General features: G+C 42.4%; 1 protein-coding gene across 2 annotated transcripts; it reads left to right on the top strand.

Annotated features, from left to right (window-relative positions):
- Window positions 1-4764: 4764 nt before the first annotated feature.
- Window positions 4765-18494, top strand: prelid3a (PRELI domain containing 3A). 2 transcript variants are annotated; one of them, XM_078398081.1, is made up of 7 exons: window positions 4765-4852; window positions 5841-6009; window positions 7211-7300; window positions 9226-9296; window positions 11297-11399; window positions 12395-12479; window positions 17563-18494. In XM_078398081.1, the coding sequence occupies exons 1-6, from the start codon at window positions 4821-4823 to the stop codon at window positions 12443-12445; spliced, it is 516 nt and encodes a 171-aa protein (XP_078254207.1). In that variant the 5' UTR covers window positions 4765-4820; the 3' UTR covers window positions 12446-12479; window positions 17563-18494. The 2 variants fall into 2 exon arrangements, with proteins under 2 accessions (XP_078254207.1, XP_078254208.1); XM_078398082.1 differs by lacking the exon at window positions 12395-12479.
- Window positions 18495-26397: the final 7903 nt, after the last annotated feature.

The raw sequence follows: 26397 nt of genomic DNA, 5'->3' as shown, positions 1-26397 counted from the left end.
GTTGGTCAGGAAGTCCTTGATCCATTGGCAGATGGTTTGGGAAAATCCAAGGTCGGAAAGTTTGGTGACCAGTCTGCTCGGGATGACCGTGTTAAAGGCAGAGCTGAAGTCGAGGAAGAGCATCCTCACATAGCTCCCCTGGTGTTCAAGGTGGGTCAGTGCAGTGTGAAGAGCAGTGTCGATGGCATCCCCTGTAGACCTATTTGCTCTGTAGGCAAACTGGTATGGGTCGAAGGTGGGTGGGAGGCTGGCTTTGATGTGCTGCAGGACCAATCTCTCGAAGCACTTTGTGATGAGCGGTGTGAGTGCTACCGGACGGTAGTCGTTAAGGCAGCTGATGACAGACTTTTTCGGCAGTGGGATGATTGTGGCGGACTTCAGGCAGGGAGGGATGGTGGATTTTAACGTTGGGATTGGGTCGAGAAAGGGATAAAAGATTAGAGCTTCCTTTTTTTACACCAGTCGAGGTAAGGGGATAGTATAACGTGATTGGGTTTGCAGTAGAAACATGATGTAAAACATTTAGGTCAGTGAAAAAAACCTCAAAGTACAATCTAGTTTGATTTGAAACTAAGCAGACCATTTCAATTGGACGAAGAAATTAGAATGTTGCATTCAAAATTCAATTTGGTTTGTAACAAAACTCAAAACTGCTGGAGGAACTCAGCGAGTCAGACAGCATCTGGGGAGGGAATAGACGTTTCGGCTCAGGGCCCTTATTGTTGAAACGTCGCCTGTTCTTTCCCTCCCCCAGATGCTGCCCGATCCGATTAATTTCTCCGGCACCTCGTATTTGGTTCACGATTCCAGCATCTTCAGTTTCTTATGTCTCTATTTGGATGGATTGAATGAATAGCATATTTGTTACTGGAGCAGAACATTTTCCAATGAATTCTATACGATTATGAGTCTGAGTGGGAGGAGTATTAGCGACGACGGGGGTGGGGGGGGGGGAGAGAACGACTGCGACTTATTGCAAGAAAGACTCGTGTTAGCAACGCATTGGGTCTTATTGAAACCCTAACTCCTACCATTCTCCACCCTCTGTTGCTGTTTTAAAATAAAGTAGCATATAGCCCCTGAGCAAGGCTTCATTGCATTTTTTTAAATTAGCGATCAGTATAAAGAACACAAATTGCATTCAGAGTATAAAACTCGGGGAGTCTTAAGCAGCACCTCCAACAAGTTTCCTTGCATCTACAACCAACCCAAGTTGGTCAGCTGATCTGCACATTGACACATCGTTTGTGCGTATTACGTCATGACATAGTTAATTCATCATAAACAGTTCAACAAAGTCATTTTGACCCCAACCCAAACCCTGAAATGGGCTTTCTTGCTTCTCTGTTCTACCGTTTCTGCAGGCATTTATCCTGTTGTTTCATGGTGTTAATTTTCATTATTGTTTTGGCCTTCCTGTTTATTTTTGACTTAGAATCCCACTTGCCCAACTACCAATTATTTTAGTGGCCATTTGTCATAGCTAGGGCTGTCACCTGTCAATCGTTGTGCGTTGTGCGTTGTGCGTGGTCAAACTGCCAACTTCAAGCCGAGAAATTGTGGAATGAGATATAAGGTGAGGCAAATTACAAACGCATTTAAATTCGAGTAAGTTTAGTTTATCCCTTTTTTGGATCAATCCAAAATACTTCATATAATGAATTGATTTTCATTCTTTGTTTATGCGGTTCATAGAACAACAACAGGCCCTTCGCCCCACAATGTCTGTGCCGAACATGATGCCAAAATCAACTCTTACCTGCCAGCACACAATCCATATCCCTCCATTCCCTTTATATCCATATGCTTACCCAAACATATTTAAAAATTCCACTATCATATCTGCCTCAACCATCAAATCCTGGCAGCTCGTTCAAGGCACACGTCTTGTTAAAGGGAAAAAATAGGATTTTCCTGACTGTGAAAAGGAGTTTTGCAAGATCTTTAATCAGCATACTTAACAAATCGCAAAGAGCGTCAGTGGATTATTTTGCAGAAACATTTTCCAGAGTACCAAATAATTATCACGCGTTGGACGCTTGTGAATCAGATTGGTTCACACAGAATGAAGAGCAAAGAAACCGTGAATACAATACGATAGCAAACATCAAAAATATTAAAAAATAAACTGCGCAGACTAATCACCAGATACGAAATATCAGTTACCTTCTGGTGGGCCTCGTCCTTTGAGCTGTGCTTTTCAACATTCACCCAACCAAGTCAAAGGTTAAGTTTTAGCTTAATTGGGTCGCAAATCGTTCACGGGTTTTAAGTCTGTTCTTTTAGACAATAGACAATAGACAATAGGTGCAGGAGGAGGCCATTCGGTCCTTCTAGCCAGCACCGCCATTCAATGTGATCATGGTTGATCATTCTCAATCAGTACCCCGTTCCTGCCTTCTCCCCATACCCCCTGACTCCGCTATCCTTAAGAGCTCTATCTAACTCTCTCTCGAATGCATTCAGAGAATTGGCCTCCACTGCCTTCTGAGGCAGAGAATTCCACAGATTCACAACTCTCTGACTGAAAAAGTTTTTCCTCATCTCAGTTCTAAATGGCCTACCCCTTATTCTTAAACTGTTGCCCCTTGTTCTGGACTCCCCCAACATTGGGAACATGTTTCCTGCCTCTAACGTGTCCAACCCCTTAATAATCATATACGTTTCGATAAGATCTCCTCTCATCCTTCTAAATTCCAGTGTATCTTGTATTTTGTACGAATAAATTTTGCTAACGTGTCCTCCTTGACAGTAACAATAATCATTTGAAATAAGTAAACTCAAAATGATGGATGTTTACTGAGTTCGGAAACAACATGTCCAAGGGTCAAGATTTCATTAATGAAGGGTTGCCCGTGTGTGAAGCCAATGATACAAGTGTCACGTTTTATATGTACATAGGGAATATGCGAACGACACGGAGACGCAAGAAACTGCAGATGCTGGGATCTGGAACAAAAAACAAATCGCTGAAGAACCAAGAAACAAACTGCTCGAGGATAAAAAGGCAAACTGCCGGAGGTACTTGCGGGGCAGACAAAAGTCGACTGACTATTTCTCTCTGCAGATGCGGTCTGACCCGCTGAGACCCCCAGTAGTTGATTTGCTTCAGATTCCAACATTTGCAGTCTCTTATGTCTCCAAACTCCCGAAGGAACCTGGCGAGTCAGGCAGCGTCTGTGGAGGTCTTTTCGGGTCGCAAACCTGCATCAGAATCACCCCTCTACTTCTACAGATGTCGCCCGATCCGCTGAGTCCTAGATTCATACAGCATGGAAACAGGCCCTTCGGTCCAACCTTGCCCCACCATGTCCCATCTACACCAGTCCTACCTGCATGCGCTTGGCTCATATCCCTCTAAACCTTTGCTATCCGTGTACCTGTCCAGTGACAAACAGGGGTCTTCGGATTGTCCTTGCATATCAGAATAACACGGGAAATCTCGAGTTAAAATGGCAAATTCTAGGAATTTAGAGCAGATCTGGTGGAGGCATGAATGTTTTTAAGTTAGATCTAGCTCTTATGGCTAAGGGAATCAAGGGATATGGGGAAAAAGCCAGAACGGGGTAGTGATTTAGGATGATCAGCCATGATCACATTGAATGGCGGTGCTGGCTCGAATGGCTTAATGGCCCACTCCTGCACCTATTTTCTATGTTTCTGTGTTTCATTCTCATTTGCACCGAAACAATGACATTCTTACTTGCTGCAGCTTTGCAAGGATATCATTGTTCCAGCATTGGGGGTGGTGATCTGATGCACGATTAATTCAATATTGTCACTACAGATGCTGCACTAGCTGCTGGGACATTGACATACCTTTAAAGATTAGTGTTCAGCTGCAACTGGAGCAATTGCGGTAGCCGGGGTGGAGCATTGACAGAGATCACCGGCAATTGTCAGCTGGACGAAATGTGTAAGAAGGAACTGCAGATGCCGGTTCACACGGCGGATGGACACGAAAAGTGCTGGAGTAACCCAACGGGACATGCAGCATCCGTGGAGAGGAGGAATGGGTCTGTTGTCAGCTGGAGTTACTTAGTGGGACGGTCAGCATCTCTGGGGAGGAGGAATGGGTCTGTCGTCAGCTGGAGTAACCCAGTGGGACGGTCAGCATCTCTGGAGAGGAGGAATGGGTCTGTCGTCAGCTGGAGTTACTTAGTGGGACGGTCAGCATCTCTGGGGAGGAGGAATGGGTCTGTCGTCAGCTGGAGGAGGGTGCACGGGCAGCGCGTGCGCGCTGGAGGTTGAAGGACGGGCAAGTGGGCGGGACGTATGGATAATTGACAGGTGTACAGGGCGTGTGAGTGGCTGGCGACACACCTGGGGGCGGAGCTGTCGGGGAAGTGACGTTTGTGGGCGGGTCCACAGTGCGAGTGACTGATCATGGGGGCGGGTCCAGGTGATTGACGGCCAATGAATGGGAATAGATCTGTATGGACAGTATAAGAAAATAACTGCAGATGCTGGTACAAATCGAAGGTATTTATTCACAAAATGCTGGAGTATCTCAGCAGGTCAGGCAGCATCTCAGGAGAGAAGGAATGGGCGACGTTTCGGGTCGAGACCCTTCTTCAGACTGACAGTTGGACAGATCATGTGGGCGGGGCAGTGTGAGTGGCGTGTATGGGCGGGTCCAGCGGGTGATTGACAGGTTCTGTGGGCGGGGCGAGGTGAGTGACGTACATGGGGGGTCCAGTGGGCGATTGAAGCGCCGCGGGGGCGTGTCCTGTGGGGGTTAACGGACAGCTCTGTGGGCGGGGCTACACTCACGGCCGCGCCGCGGCGCCGTCGAGGGCTCGCGGCCGCGTAACGGCGCCATGAGGGTGTGGAGCTCGGAGCACTCGTTCAGGTGAAGGCAACCCCGAGGGGTGAGCGGCCCGCGGCGGGTCCCGGGGTAGAGAGGGTCAATGAGGTGGAGGGCAATGGTGTAGGGCGATGGTTCTGTCTCAGCCATAGTCTTGGTCTGGACAACGGTACCAAAATCCTGCCCTCACCTGTCCTTGGTGCACGAAGACCACGCTTGGCCTTGGCCTTGGGTCAAGCAGCATCTGGGTATATGGTGCATGATCTCCACCAGAAACGTCAGCTTACAGCTTAGTTCTGCCTCCACAGATGCTGCTTGAGCTGCTGAGTCTCCTACTTTCTGGTTTTAGTTCCTGCATCCACAGTCTCTTTTTGCCCGCACCTTGGTGCATGAAGACCATCTGGGTATATGGTGCATGATCTCCACCAGAAGCGTCAACTTACAGCTTTGTTCTGCCTCCACAGATGCTGCTTGAGCTGCTGAGTCCCCTACTTTCTGGTTTTAGTTCCTGCATCCACAGTCTCTTTTCATCTACACCTCACGTTGGTGTGGGATTGGGTGAAGACATGTGTTAGCCCATGGAACAAGGGTTGGAATGACCCTGTAGTTCTCTAGACTTTGGTTATGAAGCAATGAATTATTGACCTTTACCACCACGGTTCTGTTCACCTCAAAATTGACCATATTGTATAGATCTGTCTCGGGGTTGATCTATTTTGAATAAAGTGCGAGACATGATATCTGCTACAGTAGATTTTGTGTTGAGAAAGAACTGAATGCGTTTATGTGGGTGGAAAACAACAACTTGCTTTGAAAGGCATTTTAATTGGTGTATCTCTTTCCCAGCTGCAACCAATTCATTTGGGAAATAGCTGTTTTAGCGTCTGAAACATTTTAATCATTAAGCCTATTGTCTTCTATGACATTCAATTCGTTTACACTTACATTTTTCCAGTGTGCAGCGATGTCAGTTATATAATAGATTTATTAATATCTGATTTTTGTAAAACTTAATGTTTGATTTTTGTTTTAGCCATCCATGGGAAACAGTCATCAAAGCCGCTATGCGAAAATATCCTAACCCCATGAACCCCAATGTGGTGGGAGTCGATGTACTGGAGAGAAATCTCGATACACGAGGGAGATTGCATAGCCAACGCCTGCTTTGTACAGAGTGGGGAATCCCTAGCATTGTTATGACTGTATGTGAGCAATATTTTGTATCTTGCTTTCATTTTAACACCGTTTATTAGTATTGTTTGTCCAAAATTGTTTGTTTTTAATTTTCATTTTCATAAACATGCATACTTCATGAAAGATCTTATTTTGACAATAGTGTCAGGAGTGGTTGTTTTATGATATGTCCCAAAACCTTACAATGAAATTCTTACTTGCAGCAGCAGTATGATAGATTTGTAAACATAGTTCTCAATAGATAATATAATAAATAAACAAAACTAAAAGAATAAAATAAAATAAAAGGATGTACCTTTCAGAAAGGAGATGAAGAGAAATGTATTTAGTCAGACGATGATGAATCTGTGGAATTCTTTGCCACAGACTGCTGTGGAGGCCAAGTCAATATGTATTTTTAAGGTGGAGATTGTCAGGTTCTTTATTAGTAAGGATGTCAGGGGTTGTGGGGAGAAGGCAGGATAATGGTATTGAGAGGGATGGATAGATCAGCCATGATTGAATGGGAAAGTAGACTATATGGGCCGAATGGCATAATTCTGCATATATAACTTACAAACATTTAAAAAAAGGTCAATAAATAAAATAACCCTGGAAGGCAGCAACTCTACCACAGTGCCTCTCTGCTGTTCATAATTGGCATAGACTCAATTGGCCAAAGGACCCATTTCCACGCTGTATCTCAAAGCTATACTAAACTGTTTCTCAGTTAACTTTACTCTTCTCCCCTGGAAGCTGTCTGTCCAGCTGGGGGATTTCTAGTATCCTTTTCCGTTGGAAATGTCAGTGTGTGCTGAAGAGAAATTACCCCATCTATTAGTTCTACACATAGCCCTAAGAATTGCATTTAGTGTCAGAGTCAGACAACATTTGACCAACTTGCCCATGTAGACCATAATGCCCCATCTACTCTAGTCCCACCTGCCCGCATTAGACCCGTATCCCTCTAATACTTACCTGTCCAAATGCATTTTAAATGTTGTTCTAGTACCTGTCTCAACTACCCCCTTTCCCTCTCAGCTTAAATCTATGTTCTCTGGTTCTTGATTATTTGGGATTTAAAATAACTGCAAAGCACTGGTGTGGAGTCAAATACAGTTTGCTTTCATTGCATTCTGATTTTGGATGCATTATTATTTGACATTTTATAGAATTTGAGCCACAGTGAAGTGTCTTCACTTGATTAACCTCATGATATGTTTTTGCTAGATTCTGGGATCAAACAGGACCACAACGTATATTAAAGAAAATTCTGTTGTTGATCCAATTGAACGCACTATGGAACTCTGTTCTTCTAATGTAAGTAAATGAATCTGAAACTGCTATGCATTACCTGTGGTCAGACCTAACGAAGATGGCTATGAGTGTTTCAGCCAGTTATCAATCCAACCCTCAATTTAATCCATTTGTAGACTGGAGGTGTATGAGTGCAGATGCTGGATTCAGTGGCAAAAAAAATGGAAACGAGCTGGATGAACACAGCAGGCTGGCAGCCTTTTTGGAGGGAAAAAATGGAGGAACTCAGCAGGTCAGGCAGCCTGTGGGGGAAAATGGAGGACCTCAACTCCAGGCGGCATCTGTGGAGGGAAAATGGACAGTCTAGGTTTCAGGTAGAGACTTAACCTAGATTGAAAGAGTAGAGGGAAGGTAGCTTGTGCAGAGGTTGGAGAGGGAAGGGCTATTACAAAGGATGGGTGGATACAAGTGAGGACGATAGTAACAGAAGGTAAGTCAGATGGGGCAGGGAGTAGGAGGCTTCAATAACATTGGACGTTATGAAATGAAACTATTCCCTGCAAAATCTTCAGTTAAAATGCCACACTCAAGTAGTGAAATGTTATTTTGAAAGGGCTGAAGATGGTTCTGCCAAAGATCCTTCCCTAGGGAGCATGTGAAGCAACCCCTTGGGTTCCGATGAATGTATTACAACACTAAAAGCTTGTTTTTAATTGCATTGGTTAGAACTCAATCCATCTGAGCTCTGTAATTATTGTTTAGACTGGGTTATGTATTTGGCAAAAAATAAATTGGGTGCTACCCAATTTAAAAAATTGAGATTTAAAAAAACACTCCTTCACAACTCCTTCCTGCACCCTTATGGAGTTTAAACATGGCACGTTGTGTAGTTTCCAATTGCATTTTAGTTTAGAGATACAACATGTAAACGGCCTTTGGTCCTGCAGGTCCGTGCAGACCACTGATCACCCGTTCACACTCGTTCTATCTTACACACTAGGGACAATTAACAGAAGCCAATTAACTAACGAGCTGCATGTATTTGGAATGTGGGAGCAAACCGGAGCACCCGGAGAAAACCTATGCGGTCACTGGGAGAACGTACAAACTCCGTACCAACAGCACCCATAGTCAAGATCGAACCGGGGTCTCTGGCGCTGTAAGACAACAACTCTACCGCTGCGCCACCGTGCCACCCGTAATTTTAATACAGATTCCCAAGATTATTTTACGAGGGAGGAGAATTTTTATTGGCTATTACTCACCTTGCTTTAGCCCTTTAGGAGAACAAAGAACAATTCCATTTTTTGGTTGTGTTGTCATTGAGTGAGATAGCGTGAAAACAGGTCCGTTGGCCCAACTTGTTCACGAGGATCAAGATGCCCATCTAAGTTAGTCCCATTTGCCCGCATTGTAGAAAAACTCAAAAACCATTTGATTACCCAGAGCCCATTGTATCAATGTGTCTAAAACTATCAAAGTGCTTAGGATCTCTTGTGCAATTCCTCTTGCCCAGTAATTCTAAGAAGATGGAAGGCATGAATGCATTTTTTTTTCTTTCTTCACCATAATGATCATTTACACCAAATACTCCTTCCCCAATACTGGCGGAAAATCATATGCCTGAGCACGTTTCTCACTAACTGATTTTATTGACCACACACTTCAAAGTTAAGGCGGATATTTAAATGTTTGAACAAAACTTGTTTTGATGTTACAACTTTTACATTTGATGCTGAAAAAAAAAGTTTAGATTCTGAGAATACAGGCAGGCCTCAGCTTCTGATGGGGTTCCGTACCGAGAAGTCCATCGGAAACTGAAAGTATTGTAAGTTGAAATGCATTGAAAATGCGCGATCATGTGTCTGGAGACGAGCGGCGGCTCACTACGGGTCCCTGCCGTTTGCAAAGTTGAACTATTGCAAGTCGAAACATCGTATGCTGAGGAGTACCTGTATACAATGTTAATCCAATGTATCTTTTTGCAGATAACTCTTAATAATTTGGTGTCAGTAGATGAAAGACTGATCTATCGACCACATCCTGAGAATCCAGAAAAGTGAGCTGAATTAGGATTTTACATATTTTTGCAATTTAATTACATTTTAATTATTATTTTTGGATGACTATTGGCATTTTGCAAGTTAGATATAATATTTCTTCTTTTTGCCAACTAAAGAAACAACATGTTTAGTTTAGAGATACAGTGTGGAATCGGCCCCTTCGCCCATCGAGTCTGCGCCGACCAGCGATCCCCACACACTAGCACTATCATACACACTAGGGACAATTTACAAAAGCCAATTAACCTACAAACCTATATGTTTTTTTAATGTGGGAGTATACCGGAGCACCTGGAGAAAACCCACGTGGTCACGGGGAGAATGAACAAACTATATAGACAGCACCCGCAGTCAGGATCGAACCCGGGTCTCCGGCGCTGTAAGGCAGCAACTCTACCGTTGCACAAAAGTGCCATCCCTATAATTTAACTTGATTTGTGTGGAGCATCTTGTATTAGTTATGGGCCCAGACTTTGCTGTCTGCAGCAAAAGAATAGCAATCATTGTTCACTCTACTGACAACTGCTCATATATGTTCAAAGTTTCAATGGTACTTTATTGTCACGTATACTGAAGTACAGTAAAATTAATTTTTATATACAATTCAGTACGACTATCCACTATATATGTCTGAAGAAGGGTCTCGACCCAAAATGGCACCCATTCCTATCCAGAGATGCCTGTCCCGCTGAGTTACTCCAGCGTTTTGTGTCCATCTTCGGTGTAAACCAGCATCTTCAGTTCCTTCCTACACTATACATAAGCAGTTAGACACAGTACAAGTATTTAGCAGTAATACACTGAGACAATATACAGAGCCGCCAGATTTGGCGCCATTTTCAAGCCTCAGTTGTTGTAAGTGCATGGTTCTTGACCTGATCCATAGGGCCCGTTGTCTTAGCCATGGCATCCTCCTTTGTTGTGAAACTTTGACCAAACATTCACCAGGTATTTAGATAGACACATAAAGCTGGAGTAATTCAGCAGGTCTGACAGAATCTCTGGAGAAAAGGAATAGGTGACGTTTCGGGTCGAGAAGATGCGTGATCCACTTCAGCACTCTCGGGGGGGATGCATGATGTACATGAGCTGGAAAGCAAAAAATGATGTTCTTCAATCCATCAGATTCAAGAATCTTCATTGGAATGCACAATTTCTTAGTCATGGAACACAGAAAATAGGAAGTATATGTTAAATTTAAATTATCCACTAGAAAGCAAAATAAGATGAGGGAAATGGGATTGAAAGAGGTATGGGAATTCAGACAATTTAAATTCAAATTGAATTCTGACCAATTAAAACAAAACCTCCAACACTCCAATATAAATGATTCTGTGCAAGAATGAAACGCCATATTTGTAGGTTTTCTCAGCCATTTACTTTAATTGATCACAGTATGAGTGCAGCACAGGGGCACAGCGGTAGATTTGCTGCCCTAACAGCGCCAGAGACCCGGGTTCGATCCTGACTACAGTGCTGTCTATATGGAGTTTATACGTTCTCCCTGTGACCAAATAGGGTTTTCTCCGGGTGCTCTGGTTTTCTCCCACATTCCAAGGACTTGCAGGTTTGTAGGTTAATTGGCTTCTAAAAATTGTTCTTAGTGACTATATAGGATAGAACGTGCAAGGGTGATTGCTGGTCGGCATGGACTCAGTGTGTCAAAGGGCCTGTTTCCACCCCTTATCTCTAAATTTAACTAATGGACATCTGAGTGACTACTCTTGTTTTGATTGTTTTTAATAGCTGATTAATGGATATTTGCCAGAACTTCATAACCATAAGAATTCTCAGTGTTTAATCTGTTGGTGCTCTTGCAGTGCACCCTCTAGAAGAACAGGACTTTGGAATTTGTCATTGATAAGCTGAAACATGTTTTATAATTTATTCACCTAAATGATTTAAAGTGTGAATGTTTCAATTTAATCAGAATAATATAAACCAAAGATTAGTTTACTTGACCAAGTTTGAAGTAAATATTTTTGTTTTATTTTAGAACCATTTTAACCCAAGAAGCTATTATTACTGTGAAAGGAGTTATCTTAAGCAACTATTTGGAAGGATTAATGGCCAGCACCATTTCTGCTAATGCAGGAAAGGTATGGAAAAGATACATTTTAAATACATTTGCCTTTTTTTTGCTTTTTACAATGCCATAACTGCTCCTAATAGGAATTCTTCATTGTGGTTCATTACCTTCTACCATTTACAAAAGTACTGAAAGGCTGGAAACCTCAACAGGTTCAGATATTAAATGCAATGGATCTTGAGACTGAAAATTGTGGCAGTTTCCTGTAAAGCAGATCGGATGAAAGATCCTCAGTTCTTTCTCAAAAGAACACAAAGTACTGGAGTAACTCAGTAGGTCAGGTAGCATCACTGGAGAACATGGATAGGTAACGTTTCGAGTCAAGGAACTTCTTCAGACTCAACATGGATAGGTGACGTTTTGGGTTGAGACCTTTCTTCAGACTATCTGAGTCTCCATATCCAACCTTAGGTGGCACAATGGCGCAGTTGGTAGAGTCGCTGCCTTACAGCCCCAGAGACCCGCTTTCAATCCTGACCTCGAGTGCTGTTTGTGCAGAGTTTACACGTTCTCCCTGTGACCGCATGCGTTTCCTCTAGGTGCTCCGGTTTCCTCCCACATACCAAGGACATGTATGTTTGTAGGTTAATTGGCTTCTGTAAATTGCCCCTAGTGTGTATGGAGTGGATGCGAATGTGGGATAAGTGAATGGGTGATCGATGTGGACTTGTTAGGCCGAAGGACCTCTTTCCACGCTGTATCTCTAAAGTAAACTAAATTATCGAGACCTCTCAGTATCCTGTACATTTCAATAAAGTCTCCCCTCGCTTTTATAAACTCCTGTGAATGCAAGCGTTATCTGCCCAACCTTTCCTTATACGGCAACTATATAAATAATGCAATCATTGAATGCCTTGTGTGAAGATTAAATATGTCTTTCAAGGTTTGTTTGAAGCATTTTAGTTTTTATTCTATTGTTGATACAATAAACAAATTTTCATTTTATGGTAAAAATACGGCAAACATCTTACACCTCTGTGACATGCCTTTTCTGTGTTGCTCTAGGGGTGGGATGCTATTGAGTGGATAATTCAAAACTCTGAAAGTGTTAACTAACAGCTTTCACTTCTGCAATTTGCTCTAACTAGTGGTAACTATTGATTGAAAAACCCAATCGTCTCATAATTTATTGCATGGAATGGGCTCTTGTTTGTGTGGCATAGACTGCATGCTTGTTTATAAGTAGATAAAATTTTGAATGCATCTATCTTAAAATCCAGTAAACCCTTGCAATAACGGACCTCCATACAGCGGATTTCTGTTATAACGGGCCAAGGCTCCCGTTTCGTACACCTCCCCCACTCCGCCAGTTACCCAATCGAGCTGGCGTTGTGTGGCAGGGGCTTCGGTTACGGGAGCGGAGAGAGAATGAAGACGGCGTGAGTACCGGGCCCGTCCCTGGTGGGACCGTGTGGGGCTGGGAGCTCTGTGGCTCCCTGGACTGTGCATTCACGCTTGTTAACCCCCCCCCCCCCCCCCCTCCCCCCAAATCACATTTCTTCCTTCCTGGCCTTGGGTTAAACTTTACCTCCCTCACTTGGTTATAGCAAACAATTGGCAATACCCTCTCATGGTATTGGCAATACCCTCTCATTGACTTCCTCCCCTCTCCTCCCCCGCATGATCTGTTATTGCCAGGGTTTGCTGTAAAAAACAAACGGTACAATCTTTCTGCTATATATATTTTTCCCAAGTGTTGCATCTTTCCCAAACATGCATTGATTATACTATCTATCATCTGGTTGTATAAAAATATGGTGTTTTCCATCTTGTTTGGATTTTGGACAGCAAAGTTGAATTGTGCCAGCATTTTGGGTTGTTGAGTGGTAATTATTAATTGCCGCATTTGGGGGTATTGAAGATAAGCACAAAAAAGCTGGAGTAACTCTGGGTCAGACAGCATCTCTGTAGAAAAGGAATAGGTGATGTTTCGGGTTAAGTCCCGTCTTAAGTAAGGGACTCCCCTGGACGGCTTTCTACCCTCTTTAGACTTCACTTCTAACTGCTGACATGACATCAATCGTCTCAACATTTCCATTCCCCTTACCTACTCTAATCTCGCCCTCTCTGAACATACAGCCCTCCACTCACTCTGCAGCAATGCCGACATTATCATCAAACCTGTCGACAAGGGAGGTGCCCTGGTAGTCTGGTGAGATTACCTCTACCGTGCTAAGTTCAGGCGCCAGCTCTTGGACACCTCCTTCTACTTATCCTTGTGGGGGGGGGGTGTATTGAGTCTGAAGAAGGGTCCCGATCCGAAACGTCACCCATCCTTTTTCTCCAGAGATGCTGAGTGACCCTGTTTAGTTACTCCTGCACATAGTGTCGATCTTTGGTATAAGAGGTTTGAACAGAGAGGAACCCATGCAACTATTTGAAGCAATGGATGTATTTTCCTGTGATACGTTGCTATAAAAGTTAAGATCTTTAAAATATAAAAAGCAGGTCTTAGTTTGGTATAAATTGTTAATGAGCCTAGACCGTTCTATCATCTGTAACATGTCGTTTGGCCACTTGAGGGTTATTTTATTAATCTGGGGTGGAGGTGTAATCTTTTAGTTTAGTTTAGAGATGCAGCTCAGAAACAGGCCCTTCGGCCCACCGAGATCGCGCTGACCAGCAATCCCCACACAGTTAACACTATCCTGCACACACAAGGGACAATCTGTACAATTTTACCAAGCCAATTAATTAGCCTACAAACTTGTACAGCTTTTGAGTGTGGGAGGAAACTGGCGTACCAGGTGAAAACCCATGCAGTCACGGGGAGAACATACAAACTCCGTACAGACAGCACGTGTAGTCAGGATCGAACTCTGACACTAAGGCAGAAACTCCACTGCTGCGCCACCATGCCACCCTTGTAAAGGAAACCATTTATTTAATTTGATCTGAACTTGGAACACTTTCAGGAGCAGACCACTAGGAGTAGGCTGTTTAGACCCTTGAGACTGATTTGCCATCCATTGAGATGATGGGTGATTAGTAACTGCTACCTTCCATACATACTTTAATAGCGGTTAAGAAGATCAACCTTAGATTTAAAATCAATTAAACTTTGCAAAACTGATCCTCGAGCACACTTTGGACAATTTATCTGTTGAGCTTTGGCATCAATCTCTTTTGGCAGATAAGTTTCAAATTTTTGACACCTTAATTTCCTTTGTTTCATAATTTTGAGATCTCAAATCTTAACAGCTATGCCTTATTTATCTTATTTTACCTTGTCTACGTTGACTCCTGTACGTGAAATGACTGAAACATCAGCATAATGCGTTTTATAGAATCGTACAGCACAGATAGGGCACTTTCAACCCACCTTGTCCATGCTGACCGATGCATATCTGATTCTTGTGCACACTTATGGAACAGTTGGTTCTTGTACTGCTAGTTAAGGCACTCTCCACTGCAGTTAATAGATGAGGTTTGGCAATGAGTAGATATATTTAACTGTTTTGCTAATTGAAAATCAATATTTATTGAAGGAGATTAAATGTTGCAGCTGTATAAAAATGGCTGGATGATCTGAGTATCCATTTTTTTAGTTGTCCATGGACTGATCCTTACACATGTTAAAACGTACTGATCTTTGCATTTTGTGGGAAGCAACACATAAATAATACAAATGTATTTTTGGAAGCAAATTAAATGGATGCATTGACGATAGAATTCAGCTTTTTAATTTTGTAAGTGATTCGATATTTCTCTGTTGTGGATGCACGGTGGAAATATTATTTGATATTTCTCTGTTTTGTGGATGCATGGTGGAAATATTATCTGTGCACTGTTATTTGATTGTGAAACTTGATTCGTGTCCAACTTGTTTTAATAGTTGCAATTCAACCTTTGTTTTCTGGGTTTTGTGTCGGTTTGTAATCTGAAACATTTCTGGGATAAGTTTATTTAATCAGTTATAGAATCTTAGAGTCGTACAGTTTGGAAACGGGCCCTTTGGCCCAACTTGCCCATGCCGACCAAGAAACCACATCTAAGCCTACATTTGGCCCATATCCCTCTAAACCTTTCCTATTCATGTAGCTGTCCAAATGTCTTGTAAATGTTATTATAGTACCTACCTCAACTACCTCCTCTGGCAGCTCATTCTAGGAGCAGAATTTGGCTATTCAGCCCATCAAGTCTACTCCGCCATTCAATCATGGCTGATCTACCTTTCCCTCTCAACCCCATTCTCCTGCCTTCTCCCCATAACCCCTGACACTCTTACTAATCAAGAATCTGTCAATCTCCGCCTTAAAAAATACCCAAAGACTTGGCCCCCACAGCCGTCTGTGACAATGAATTCCACACTTCACCACCCTCTGACTAAATAAATTAATCCATCTCCTTTCTAAAGGCACATCCTTTTATTATGAGGCTATGGCCTCTGGTCCTAGACTCTCCCACTAGTGGAATTATCCTCTCCACATTCACTCTATCCAGGCCTTTCACTATTCAGTAAGTTTCAATGAGGCTCCCTTCCCCCCCCCACACCAAATCCTTCTAAACTCCAGCGAGTACATGCCCATTGTCGTCAAACGCTCATCATATGTTAACCCAATCATTCCTGGTCTCATTCTCATAAACTGGATCCTCTCTGGGGCCAGCACATCCAATCGATCTTTGATAAGTCTGTTCTGAGTTAATAAATCATAATGCACACACACTTTTCACATCTGCAGTAGAAGGGGCACCAGAAATGGCACTAATTTCAACATTACATGTAAACCAACATTACATAAGAACATAAACAGGAGAAGGAAGAAGTCAATTAGCCCTTCAAGTATGCTCCACCATTCAATAAAATCATGGTTGATCCAATCTTGGCCTCAGCACTACCTTCCCACCTGCTCCCCATGCCCCTTGATTTCCCTGACAGACATTATTCTGTCTCCACACTGAATATGTTTAAAGACGTATGAGACGCAAGGAATTGTAAATGCTTGTTTACAAAAAAAGACAAAGTGCTGGTGTAACTGAGCAGGTCAGGCAGCAACTCTGGAGAACATGCATTGGTGATATTTCATGTCAGGACTGTTCTTCAGACTGATTGTAGTGGGATGGGGGTGGAGAAAGTGAGAAGACAGGTGGAGGCAGGACAAAGCCTGGCAAGTGATAGGTGGATACAATACCTGATGTTCACAACCCTCGGAAGAAATTCTTCATGTATCTGGAATAGGCACCCTTATTCTGAAGTGCTGCTGCCGGGTGCTCGATAATCTCTTCATGGGAATCGTCCCTTAATGGTAACTATTTCAATATGATCACTACTTACAATCCTAAACTCCATTGACTATAACCCACTCAATTTTTATCAACTACTTCATTCCAAGAAACAACTGCCTGCAATGTATATATGCAAATCCATAAATATTAATACAAATTCCCTATGCAGAACTCAGTTCAGTTTCACGATGTTCTGTAACATTGCATCAAAGCTATTTTAAAACTCCATGCCCTTTGCAAAAACTGTCATATTCCGTAAGGCTTTGTAATTGCTTCCTATACCTGCCTGATAACTTATTTGTTCTTTATCTATTAGAATTCCATCTGATTTCTTTGTACTGCAACATATTGTAATCACGCTCTATTTAATTAATCATTTGCTTTCTCCTTCTTTCCAGCGTAGATATCCTCACATTTTCCCAGAATAATAGCAATTTTAAACCAGACATTTGTATCTTAACTAAATCCCCCTCAAGTAATAAGCCAATTACCCTGCAGGCGGCACAGTGGCCAAGCGACTGGTAGAGTTGCTGCCTTACGGTGCCAGAGACCCGGGGTTGATCCTGGCCTCGGCTGCTGTCTGTGGAGTTTGTACATTCTCCCTGTGACCTAGTGGGTATTCACTGGGTGCTCGAGTGACCTCCCACACTCCAGAGACGTGCAGGTTTGTAGGTTGATTGGCTGCAGTAAAATTATACATTTGTAGGATAATGCTAATGTACGGGTTATCGGCACGGACTTGGTGGGCCGAGGGGCCTGTTTCCGCACTGTATCTCTAAAGTCTAAATATTCAGGATTTACAATCCAGGTCTATAAAATGAGAAGAGGATGCAAAATTCCCCTTCTAAGTTAAAACTATTTCAGCAATGACACCAATTCACACCTACTTTATTGCTACCTTTTGGTCTTACTCTCTGCTTAATTCCTTTCAATATGTTTTCATTCAGGGCTGCAAAGCAATGGAGTGGGTAATATGTAAGATGAGACTGAAGAACTAGCGGCATCTGATCAGGAGAGTATGAAGTCACTACTGGCTGTAGCAGGGCTGAACACTTGACAGTTTAGCCCATGGTTGCGCTACACTTTGACTTGTATTCAGGAAACTCACTTAATAACATGTTCTGTATTATTTTAAAGTGAAAGTCATGCTTTTTCTTGGGGAAAAAAATTATAAGCTATAAAATTGACTTTGAATGTATCAAATATCATTCCGATCATGAAAGTAAGCAGCCAGCTTGGATGTGAGATGCTGTGTTTGGGATTATTTTTCAGAAAGATATGTGTTTGTAGTATCCTTTACTTGACAAACATCCATTCAACAGCAGTCTGCAGAGGGATGTCACTTGGTACATGTACTTTTTAAATAAAGGGCCTTCTGGAAATGGAACCAGAGACATTGGACAAACATATGGTCTTAAAAAACTGTTTTGATCCGTTCTTGGTGCATTGCATTCGAATAATACTTGAAGATGGAGTGGATAGTGACAATGCCTTACAGTGCTGAATTAATAAAATATGTACATTTCGGAACAATGTTACGATCGCATAAGTAAAATGGATTTTATTTTTGTCATTAACTTGGAATTTGATTGTGAATTATTCTTGGCAGATCATTGGAGCCTGGCCAGGGTAAAATCCATTGTGTCTTGGTGCTAAACTAGGAAGTAATTTTGATTGAAGACAACTTAAGTATATTATCCAAACTAAAGTTTTTTGACCAGTAATTCAATCACTTCAGCACAGAATTCTTACTATGAAAATGTAATACGTTTTGGTGAAAGACACACTCATTTCAGTTCTGGATTAATTTCCTATCAAGGTGGAAATGTTGACAATGTTTTGTTGAATAAATTGCTGTACTAATCAGCTTTAGATATTCTTTAGCTTGTCATTTAGACTACTTTCTGCATAATTGTCTCTCATATTTTGTTTTAATGCAAATATTTAAAAAACATTTAAGAGTTTAGATTGTCTTATAAATATTTATGTATTTAAATACGTGTTTAAAATACAGGCTATTTTCTGAAGAAGTTTGTGTTTTTTTCCCCAAGATTATTAGGTGTTTAAAAACAAAAATCACTCTTGCAAATTCTTCAGAGCAGCATAATATACATTTTGTTCCAGATGGCAGTGTGCAAGTTTCTCTGAAATTAATTGCACTGCTTCCTACAAATAGAGGTTTGTGCAAATCTGCAAGTAGCGTTCATTGTTTAACTTCTGGCATTAAATCAACATGTGTTCTGGTACCTTGAGCTCGTGGTTCAGTGGAGAACATCTTATTCATGGGTTCTTGACACCATCGTGTTAGGTTAGATGATTATTATTGTCACAGTAATATTATTGGATAGGTACATGGATAGGAAAGGTTTAGAGGGATAATGGCCAAATGCATGCAAATGTGACTCGTGTTGATGGGACATCTTGGTTGGCATGGGCAAGTTGAGCCGAAGAGCCAGTTTCTGTGCTGTATGACAGATTTATAATATGTACCATAGAGCATTGTTTTGCCTGCTATTCAATCAGATCAGAATTAAAGGGCGTTCTTTTAGGAAGGAGATGAGGAGAAATTAATTTAGTCAGAGGGTGGTGAATCTGGAATTATTTGCCACAGAGGGCTGTGGAGGCCTAGTCAGTGGATATTTTTAAGGCAGAGATAGATAGATTCTTGATTAGTACAGGTGTCAGAGGTTATGGGGATAAGGCAGGAGATTGGGGTTAGGAGGGAGAGATAAATCAGGTATGATTGAATGGTGGAGTAGACAATGGGCTGAATGGCCTAATTTTACTCCTATTCCTTATGACATAGACCATACATAGACCATACATAAATCCAATCAAGTCAAACTCAAGTACAATACCTAGAGAAAAGGAGAAGATACTGCGTGCAGAATATAATTCTCGACATTGTGGTGCATTAGTTCCATAGACAAAATCCAGTGTCCACATTGTGGTAGAGGTGAATCAAACTTATGGGGAGAAGCATTCAGTAGTTTGGTTTAGAGATTCAGCAAGGAAACAGGCCCTTTGGCTCACAGAGTCTGTGCCGACAAACAATCCCTGCACACCAACATGATCCTACACTAGGGACAATTTACAACCTGTACGTCTTTAGAGTGTGGGAGGAAACCGGAGCACCTGGAGAAAACCCACAGACTCTGGTCACAGAGAATGTAGAACGCCGTACATGCAGCAGCTGTAGTCAGGATCAAACCCGGGTATCTGGCGCTGTAAGGCAGCAACTCTATCGCTGTGCTGCCCTTGGGAACATGTTTATGTTTGTTATTATTGTCACGTACTGAGGTACAGTGAAAAGCTTTGTTTTGCATGCTATCTAAACAGATCAGATATACCATACATAGATACAATCTGTTCAAACTCAAGTGCAATAGAGAGAGCAATGGGTAGGATACAAAGTGCAGGATATAGTTCTGAGCATTATTGCTCATCAGTTCCTTAGACAAAGTCTAATGTCCTCAATGTGGTATAGGTAAAGTGAACAGCACTCTAGTTTGTGGCAGGACTGTTTAGAAGCCTTATAACGGAAAGTTGTTCCTGTGTCTGGTGCCTTGATAACTGCTAAATGGCCACTAGATGGAGTCTAATCTAATCAAACCCCATACTTCCTGTAGCATAGATAACATCCCATTAGTTATTTTGCCAGATAATTTAAAAAGATTTATTTTTCTGTGCCATATTCTATTTTCAAGATTTTTCTTTCCCAGCAGACTTTGATGTTTAATTCCTTTCAGAAGACAAAGCAGTCAGTTTGAAGGAAATATCCAGCCAATGCTATTAATAAAATGGATTTATTACAAACAAAATAGACATTTTAGTGAAGGTGATCCTGTATTTTCTCTCTTTTATTTACTCTTCCACGACTGTCCCATCTATCTCATTGTAGTCCGATTAAGACAGTTTAATCTCCAATGGGATCCTTTATCTGTGCACTATAGATGGCTTCCACCCACACTCCAAAGGCGTAATTGGCCCTGGTAAAAATTGTAAATTGTCCTGAGTGTGTAGGATAGTGTTATTGTGCAGGGATCGCTGGTCGGCGTGGACGCGGTGGGCCGAAGGGCCTGTTTCCGCGTAGTATCCCTGAATCAAAAGATTCAGGATCTGCAATCTAGGTCTATAAAATGAAAGAGGATGCAAAGTTCCCCTTCAGAGTTAAAACTATTTCAGCAATGACACCAATTCACATCTACTTTGTTGCCACCTTTTGGTCTTAGTCTAAAGTCTCATTTGTTAACTTACCATCAAAATCATTAATAGATGACAAACAACAATGGCCCCAAAATCGATTCCTGAGGTACACCAGTATTGTGATAGAGACAAGAAGGTAGGACATTCACAGTGACTCCTGATGCACACCACTAATCACAGGCCTCCAGTCAGAAACAAAACAACCTTCCACCATTACCCTCTGCTTTCTACCATGAAGCCAGCACTTTATCTCCCCACCCCCTACTTTCAGTCTGAAGAAGGGTTCTGACCCGAAACGTCACAGATCCTTTTTCTCCAGAGATGCTGCCTGACCCACTGAGTTACTCCAGCACATGGTATGTATCGAATTAGCTAGCTCTCTCTGGATATCATGTGATTTTACCTTCCAAAGCATCTCATCCTGTGGAACATTGTTAAACGCCTTGCTGAAGTCCATATAGACTACATCTACTATCCTGCACACATCGACTTTTGTGGTTAGATGCAAAATCCTGGAGCAGTGGTGGGTGTATGGAATGAGCTGCCAGAAGAGGTAATTGATGCAAGGACTATTGCAATGTTTAAGAAACAATTAGACAGGTGCATGGATAGGACACTTTTAGAGGGATATATGGGGCAAATGCAGGCAGGTGGGACCAGTGTAGATGGGACATGTTGGTCGGTGTGGGCAAGTTGGGCCGAAGGGCTTGTTTCCACGCTATATGACTAACTCGGTGGTCAAGCAACATCTATGGGGGAAAAGGAGTAGGTGACATTTTGGGTCAGAACCCTTCTTCAGATTGAAAGATAGAAAAGCCCAGAACAAAGCAGGATCAACAACAGATGTAGGCTGGCGAAGATGTGCTTATGACAGGGATGTGCTTATGACAGGGAGACAAGGATGTGAACAGTGGAACAGTGGAACTAGTAGAGGGATAGGAATGCAGGAGTTACTTGAAATTCTAGAAATCAACGTTCATACCGCTGGGTTGTAAGCTGCCCAAGTGAAATATGAGGTGCTGTTACTCCAATTTGCATGTGGCCTCACACTGACAGTGGAGGAGGTCCAGGTCAGTATGGGAATGGGAAGGGGAATTAAAATGTTTGGTAACTGGGAGATCGCGCAGGCCATGGCGGACTTGGCCATGAGGACATAAGTGTCCTTTTTGGGTATTTCCTCTAAAAACTCAGTCAAACCCGAAACATGATATCCTACACAAAAAGCCATGCTGGCTATCCCGAATCAATATCCGTCTTTCCAAATGCACATAAATCTTATTCCCCAGAATCCTCGCCTGTAACTTTCCCAGTGTAGATGTTGGAGTCACTGGTTCACCGGTTTCTATAGCAACCATTCTTCATTAAAGGCATTGCATACAGTGTGAATCCTAGATCATTACAGCTCTTTTCGTTTAGCTCATCACAATTTCCAGCTTGAGCTATTTTAGTTTCCATTTAATTTTATAACGCTGCTGTTTAAATTTCCTTCCTCAAAATGACTTCTTATTGCATCACCTCGTTCTTACTGACAAATCTGCAAAATGAAACATCTTTCCCCATTCTCATTCTTGGAAAAATAAACTTGTTTCTCTGCAGTAACGAACTGATAAAAAGGAATAATTGGAATTGCCTATGCCTATAATTGAGAAATAATTAGAAGCTATTATCATATCATATCATATATATACAGCCGGAAACAGGCCTTTTCGGCCCACCAAGTCCGTGCCGCCCAGCGATCCCCGCACATTAACACTATCCTACACCCACTAGGGACAATTTTTACATTTACCCTTATCTGTAGGTTCAGTAATTTCTGTGGGAGATTAAGTGAGAATAAAATGATGTAGTGGAAAACTTGCATTGTTTCTTCACTCGATACAATATGTTCAATAAAACATTAATACATGTAAAACCTTACAATAAACCCTCCACCTACACTTCATGCTACCTCGGCAAGGCCACCAGCATAATCAAGGACCAGTCTCACCCTTTCTCTTCTCTCCCATCAGGCAAGAGGTATAGAAGTGTGAAAACGCACACCTCCAGATTCAGGGACAGTTTCTTCCCAGCTGTTATCGGGCAACTGAACCACCCTACCACCAAATAGAGAGCGGTCCTGGTCTACCATACACCTCATATCATCTAAGCCAATAGCTTTTAACTTTTGACGGTGACACAGTGTCACAGTACAGTTCATTCCTGATCTCAGGTGTTCTGTGGAGTTCGGACTTTCTCCCTGTGGCCGCACTCCGATTGCCTCCTTTGTCCCGGAAATATGCTGATAAGTTAATTAGCTGCTGTGGATTGCCCCTACTGTAGGTGGGTGATAGAAGAACTGGGACGGTTACTAGGCCAGTTTCTTCCCAGCTGTCGCCAGGCAACGACTTGAGAATGGTCTTGAGCTACCATCTACCTCATTGGAGACCCTCAGACTGTCTTTAATTGGACTCCACTAGACTTTACCTTGCACTAAATGCTATCATGTATCTGTACACTGGATGGCTTGATTGTAAACATGTACAGTCTGCTGACTGGATAAGATGCGATCACACAATTTTTGCCGTTGTTATTGTGGGACAGGGAGAGAGTCTCGTTAAATACGTCATACCAATTTATTGTCCAGAAGATGTTTTGCAGCTGCAATTCTGAAACCAAAGATCGACTTGGAGTTTCCCTTCTACTTTCAAAGAGATCTGCGGTGAAACTGAGATACCAGTGAAGAAATATTTTTGGCTCGGATACATTTTTGATCTTTGAAATATAAAAAACAGGCTTCACTTGCTCTATCAAAACACAAAGTGCTGGAGTAACTCAGCTGGTCAGGCAGCATCAGTGCAGCAAATGGACAGACAATGTTTCCGGAAGGATCCCAACCTAAAACATCTGTCATTTCCCATTAGACCATAAGACATAGAAGCAGCATTAGGCCATTCAGCCCATTGAGTCCTCGCCACCATTCAATCATGGCTGCTCAACCCCATTCTCTTGCCTTCTTCCTGCAACCTTTGATGCCCTTTCTAATCGAGCCTATTATTTCCACCTTAAAAAGTCTTGGCATTCACAGTGGCAATAAATTCTATAAGATTTACCACCCTCTGACTAAAGCAATTCCTCCTCACCTCTATTTTGAAGGTACATCTCTTTATTTCTGAGGCTACACTCTGTGGTTCTAGACTCTACCACTACTGGAAACATTGTTTCCACGTCCACTCTACTTTGGCATTTCATTCCCTCCAAAGACGTTTACCTGACCTGCTGAGTTACTCCAACACTTTGTGTTTTGCTGAAGATAACAGCATCTGCAGCTCCTTATGCCTTCACTCATCCCATCATTGTTCCGGGTTAACAAACAACATCATGGAAACACCTTCACCATATTGGACTGCAGCAGCTCAAGAAAATTGTCCACCCACCTTTTCAAAGATAACAAGGCTTGGTCAATTTGTGGGAAATCTGTTAGAAGTATATAAAATAATGACACGTATAGATAGCGTAGATACATTCTCCCTGTGACTGCATATGTTTCCTCTGGGTGCTCTAGTTTCTAGTTTAGATTATTGTCAAGTGTATTGGGGTGCAATGAAAATCTTTTGTTTGCATGCTATCCAGTCAATTATTACAATCAAGCCGTCCACAGTGTACAGATAAAGAATACAACATTTAGTGGAAAATGTAACATTGAAGTCTGATAAAGTACGATTAAAGATAGTTCAAAGGTCTCCAATGAGGTAGATGGGAGGCCAGGATCGCTCTCTGGCAGATGAGAGGACCGTTCAATTGCCTGATTACAGCTGGGAAGAAACTGCTCCTGACTTTGGAGGCATGCGTTTTCACACTTCTGTACCTCTTGCCTGATGGGAGAGAGGAGAAGAGGGAGTGACAGAGGTGAGACTGGTCCTTGAATATGCTGGTGGTCTTGCCGAGGCAGTGTGTAGTGCCAGTGTGTAGATGGAATCAATGGAAGGGAGGTTGGTTTGCGTGATGGTCTGGGCTATGTCTGCCACTCTCCAATATCTAGCGGTCTTGGATGGAGCTGTTCCCAAACCATGCTGTGATGCATCCCAATAAAATGCTTTCTATGGCGCATCTGTCGAAGTTGGTAAGAGTTGTTGGGACATGCCAAACTTCCTAAGCCTTCTAAGGAAGTGGAGACATGATATGAACGAAGTAGAATCTCCTCTCACAACCCAAAGACATGCAGGTTAAAAGGTTAATTGGCCTCTGTAAACTGCCTCGTGTGTAGGGAGTGCAGAAAGTGGGATAAAATAGAACGAGTGTTGACTGGTGAACAGTGGTCGGTGTTGACCAGATTTCCAATGTGCTTTTCCCTGAATTCTCCAACTACAAAGTCCTCTCTGTAATGAACAGAGGTGAAAAGTATTCATTCAAGACATGTGTTTCAGAGGATATTTTTAAGGCAGAGATAGACAAATTCTTGATTGGAACGGGTGTCAAGGGTTATGGGGAGAAGGCAGGAAAATGGGATTAGGAGGTAGAGATCAGCCGTGATTGAATGGAAGAGTGGACTCAATGGGCCGAATGGCCTAATTTAACACCTTGTGAATCTCATCTTTAACTTCCAGCCCATTGGACAGATTCCCACATTGGTCCCAACTCTTTATCCAACTACCCTCTAGCTTTCAATATTGGTAGAAAATGTTTGGGGTTTCATTAATCATGCTTGCTAGTGCTAATTTGTGCCCCCTCTTTGACCTCCTAATTACCTTTTTAAAATAGAATCCCCTCTTAACCTATTATTATTACTATTCTCAATGTATTTGTCCACTTATCTGCTCCTCTATCTCCTGCTGATCATCTGGAAACTTGTTGGACACTCCCCAACTAAGTGATCGGACCTCTTTTATTTTTAAGACCTAGCTATGATTGAAACAATGTTTTATAAAGATTATATAGTCAAGAAGGCTTGCCGTCATCGGTTGGGACATTCAGTAGAAGAGCCATGAAGTCACAGGGCTCTAGTTAGGCCGCTTCTGGAGTATTGTGTGCAGTTCTGGTCGCCCCATAACAGGAGTGATATGGAGGCTTGGGAGAGAGTCCAGTGGAGGATTACCAGAATAATACATGGATTAGGGAGTATTAGCTATGGGGAGAGGTTGAATAATTTTCTCTGGTGGTTGAGGGGAGACCTGATAGAAGTGTATAAAATGATGAGATGCATCAATAGGGCAGACAATCGGAGCCTTTTTCTCAGGATGGAAATATCAAATACTAGCGGGCATAGTTTTATGGTGCGATGTGCAGGGCAGGTTTTATACACAAAGGGTGGTGAGTGCCCGGTGGTGGTGGAGGCAGATACGGAAGTAACATTGAAGAAACATTTAGATAGGCTAATGGATATAAAAGGAGGACTACGGATTATATGCAGACAGATAAGAGTTGGTCTTGGTGTCATGTTTGGCACAGACAATGTGGGCCAAAGGGCCTGTTCTTGTGCAGTATTCTCATTCTATGTTCTAACACCTTTAAGATAATTTCATGAGTAAAACATCTGACAGTGGAGAATGGGTGGGTTCCACAATCTTCCCGGGCTGGGGAACTCATCCCACGGTGCAAAT

This window comes from Rhinoraja longicauda, chromosome 4, assembly GCF_053455715.1.
Source record: "Rhinoraja longicauda isolate Sanriku21f chromosome 4, sRhiLon1.1, whole genome shotgun sequence".
Lineage (NCBI taxonomy): Eukaryota > Metazoa > Chordata > Chondrichthyes > Rajiformes > Arhynchobatidae > Rhinoraja > Rhinoraja longicauda.
The sequence above is the reverse complement of the archived record's forward strand: the minus strand, read 5'-3'. Positions and strand labels throughout refer to the sequence as shown.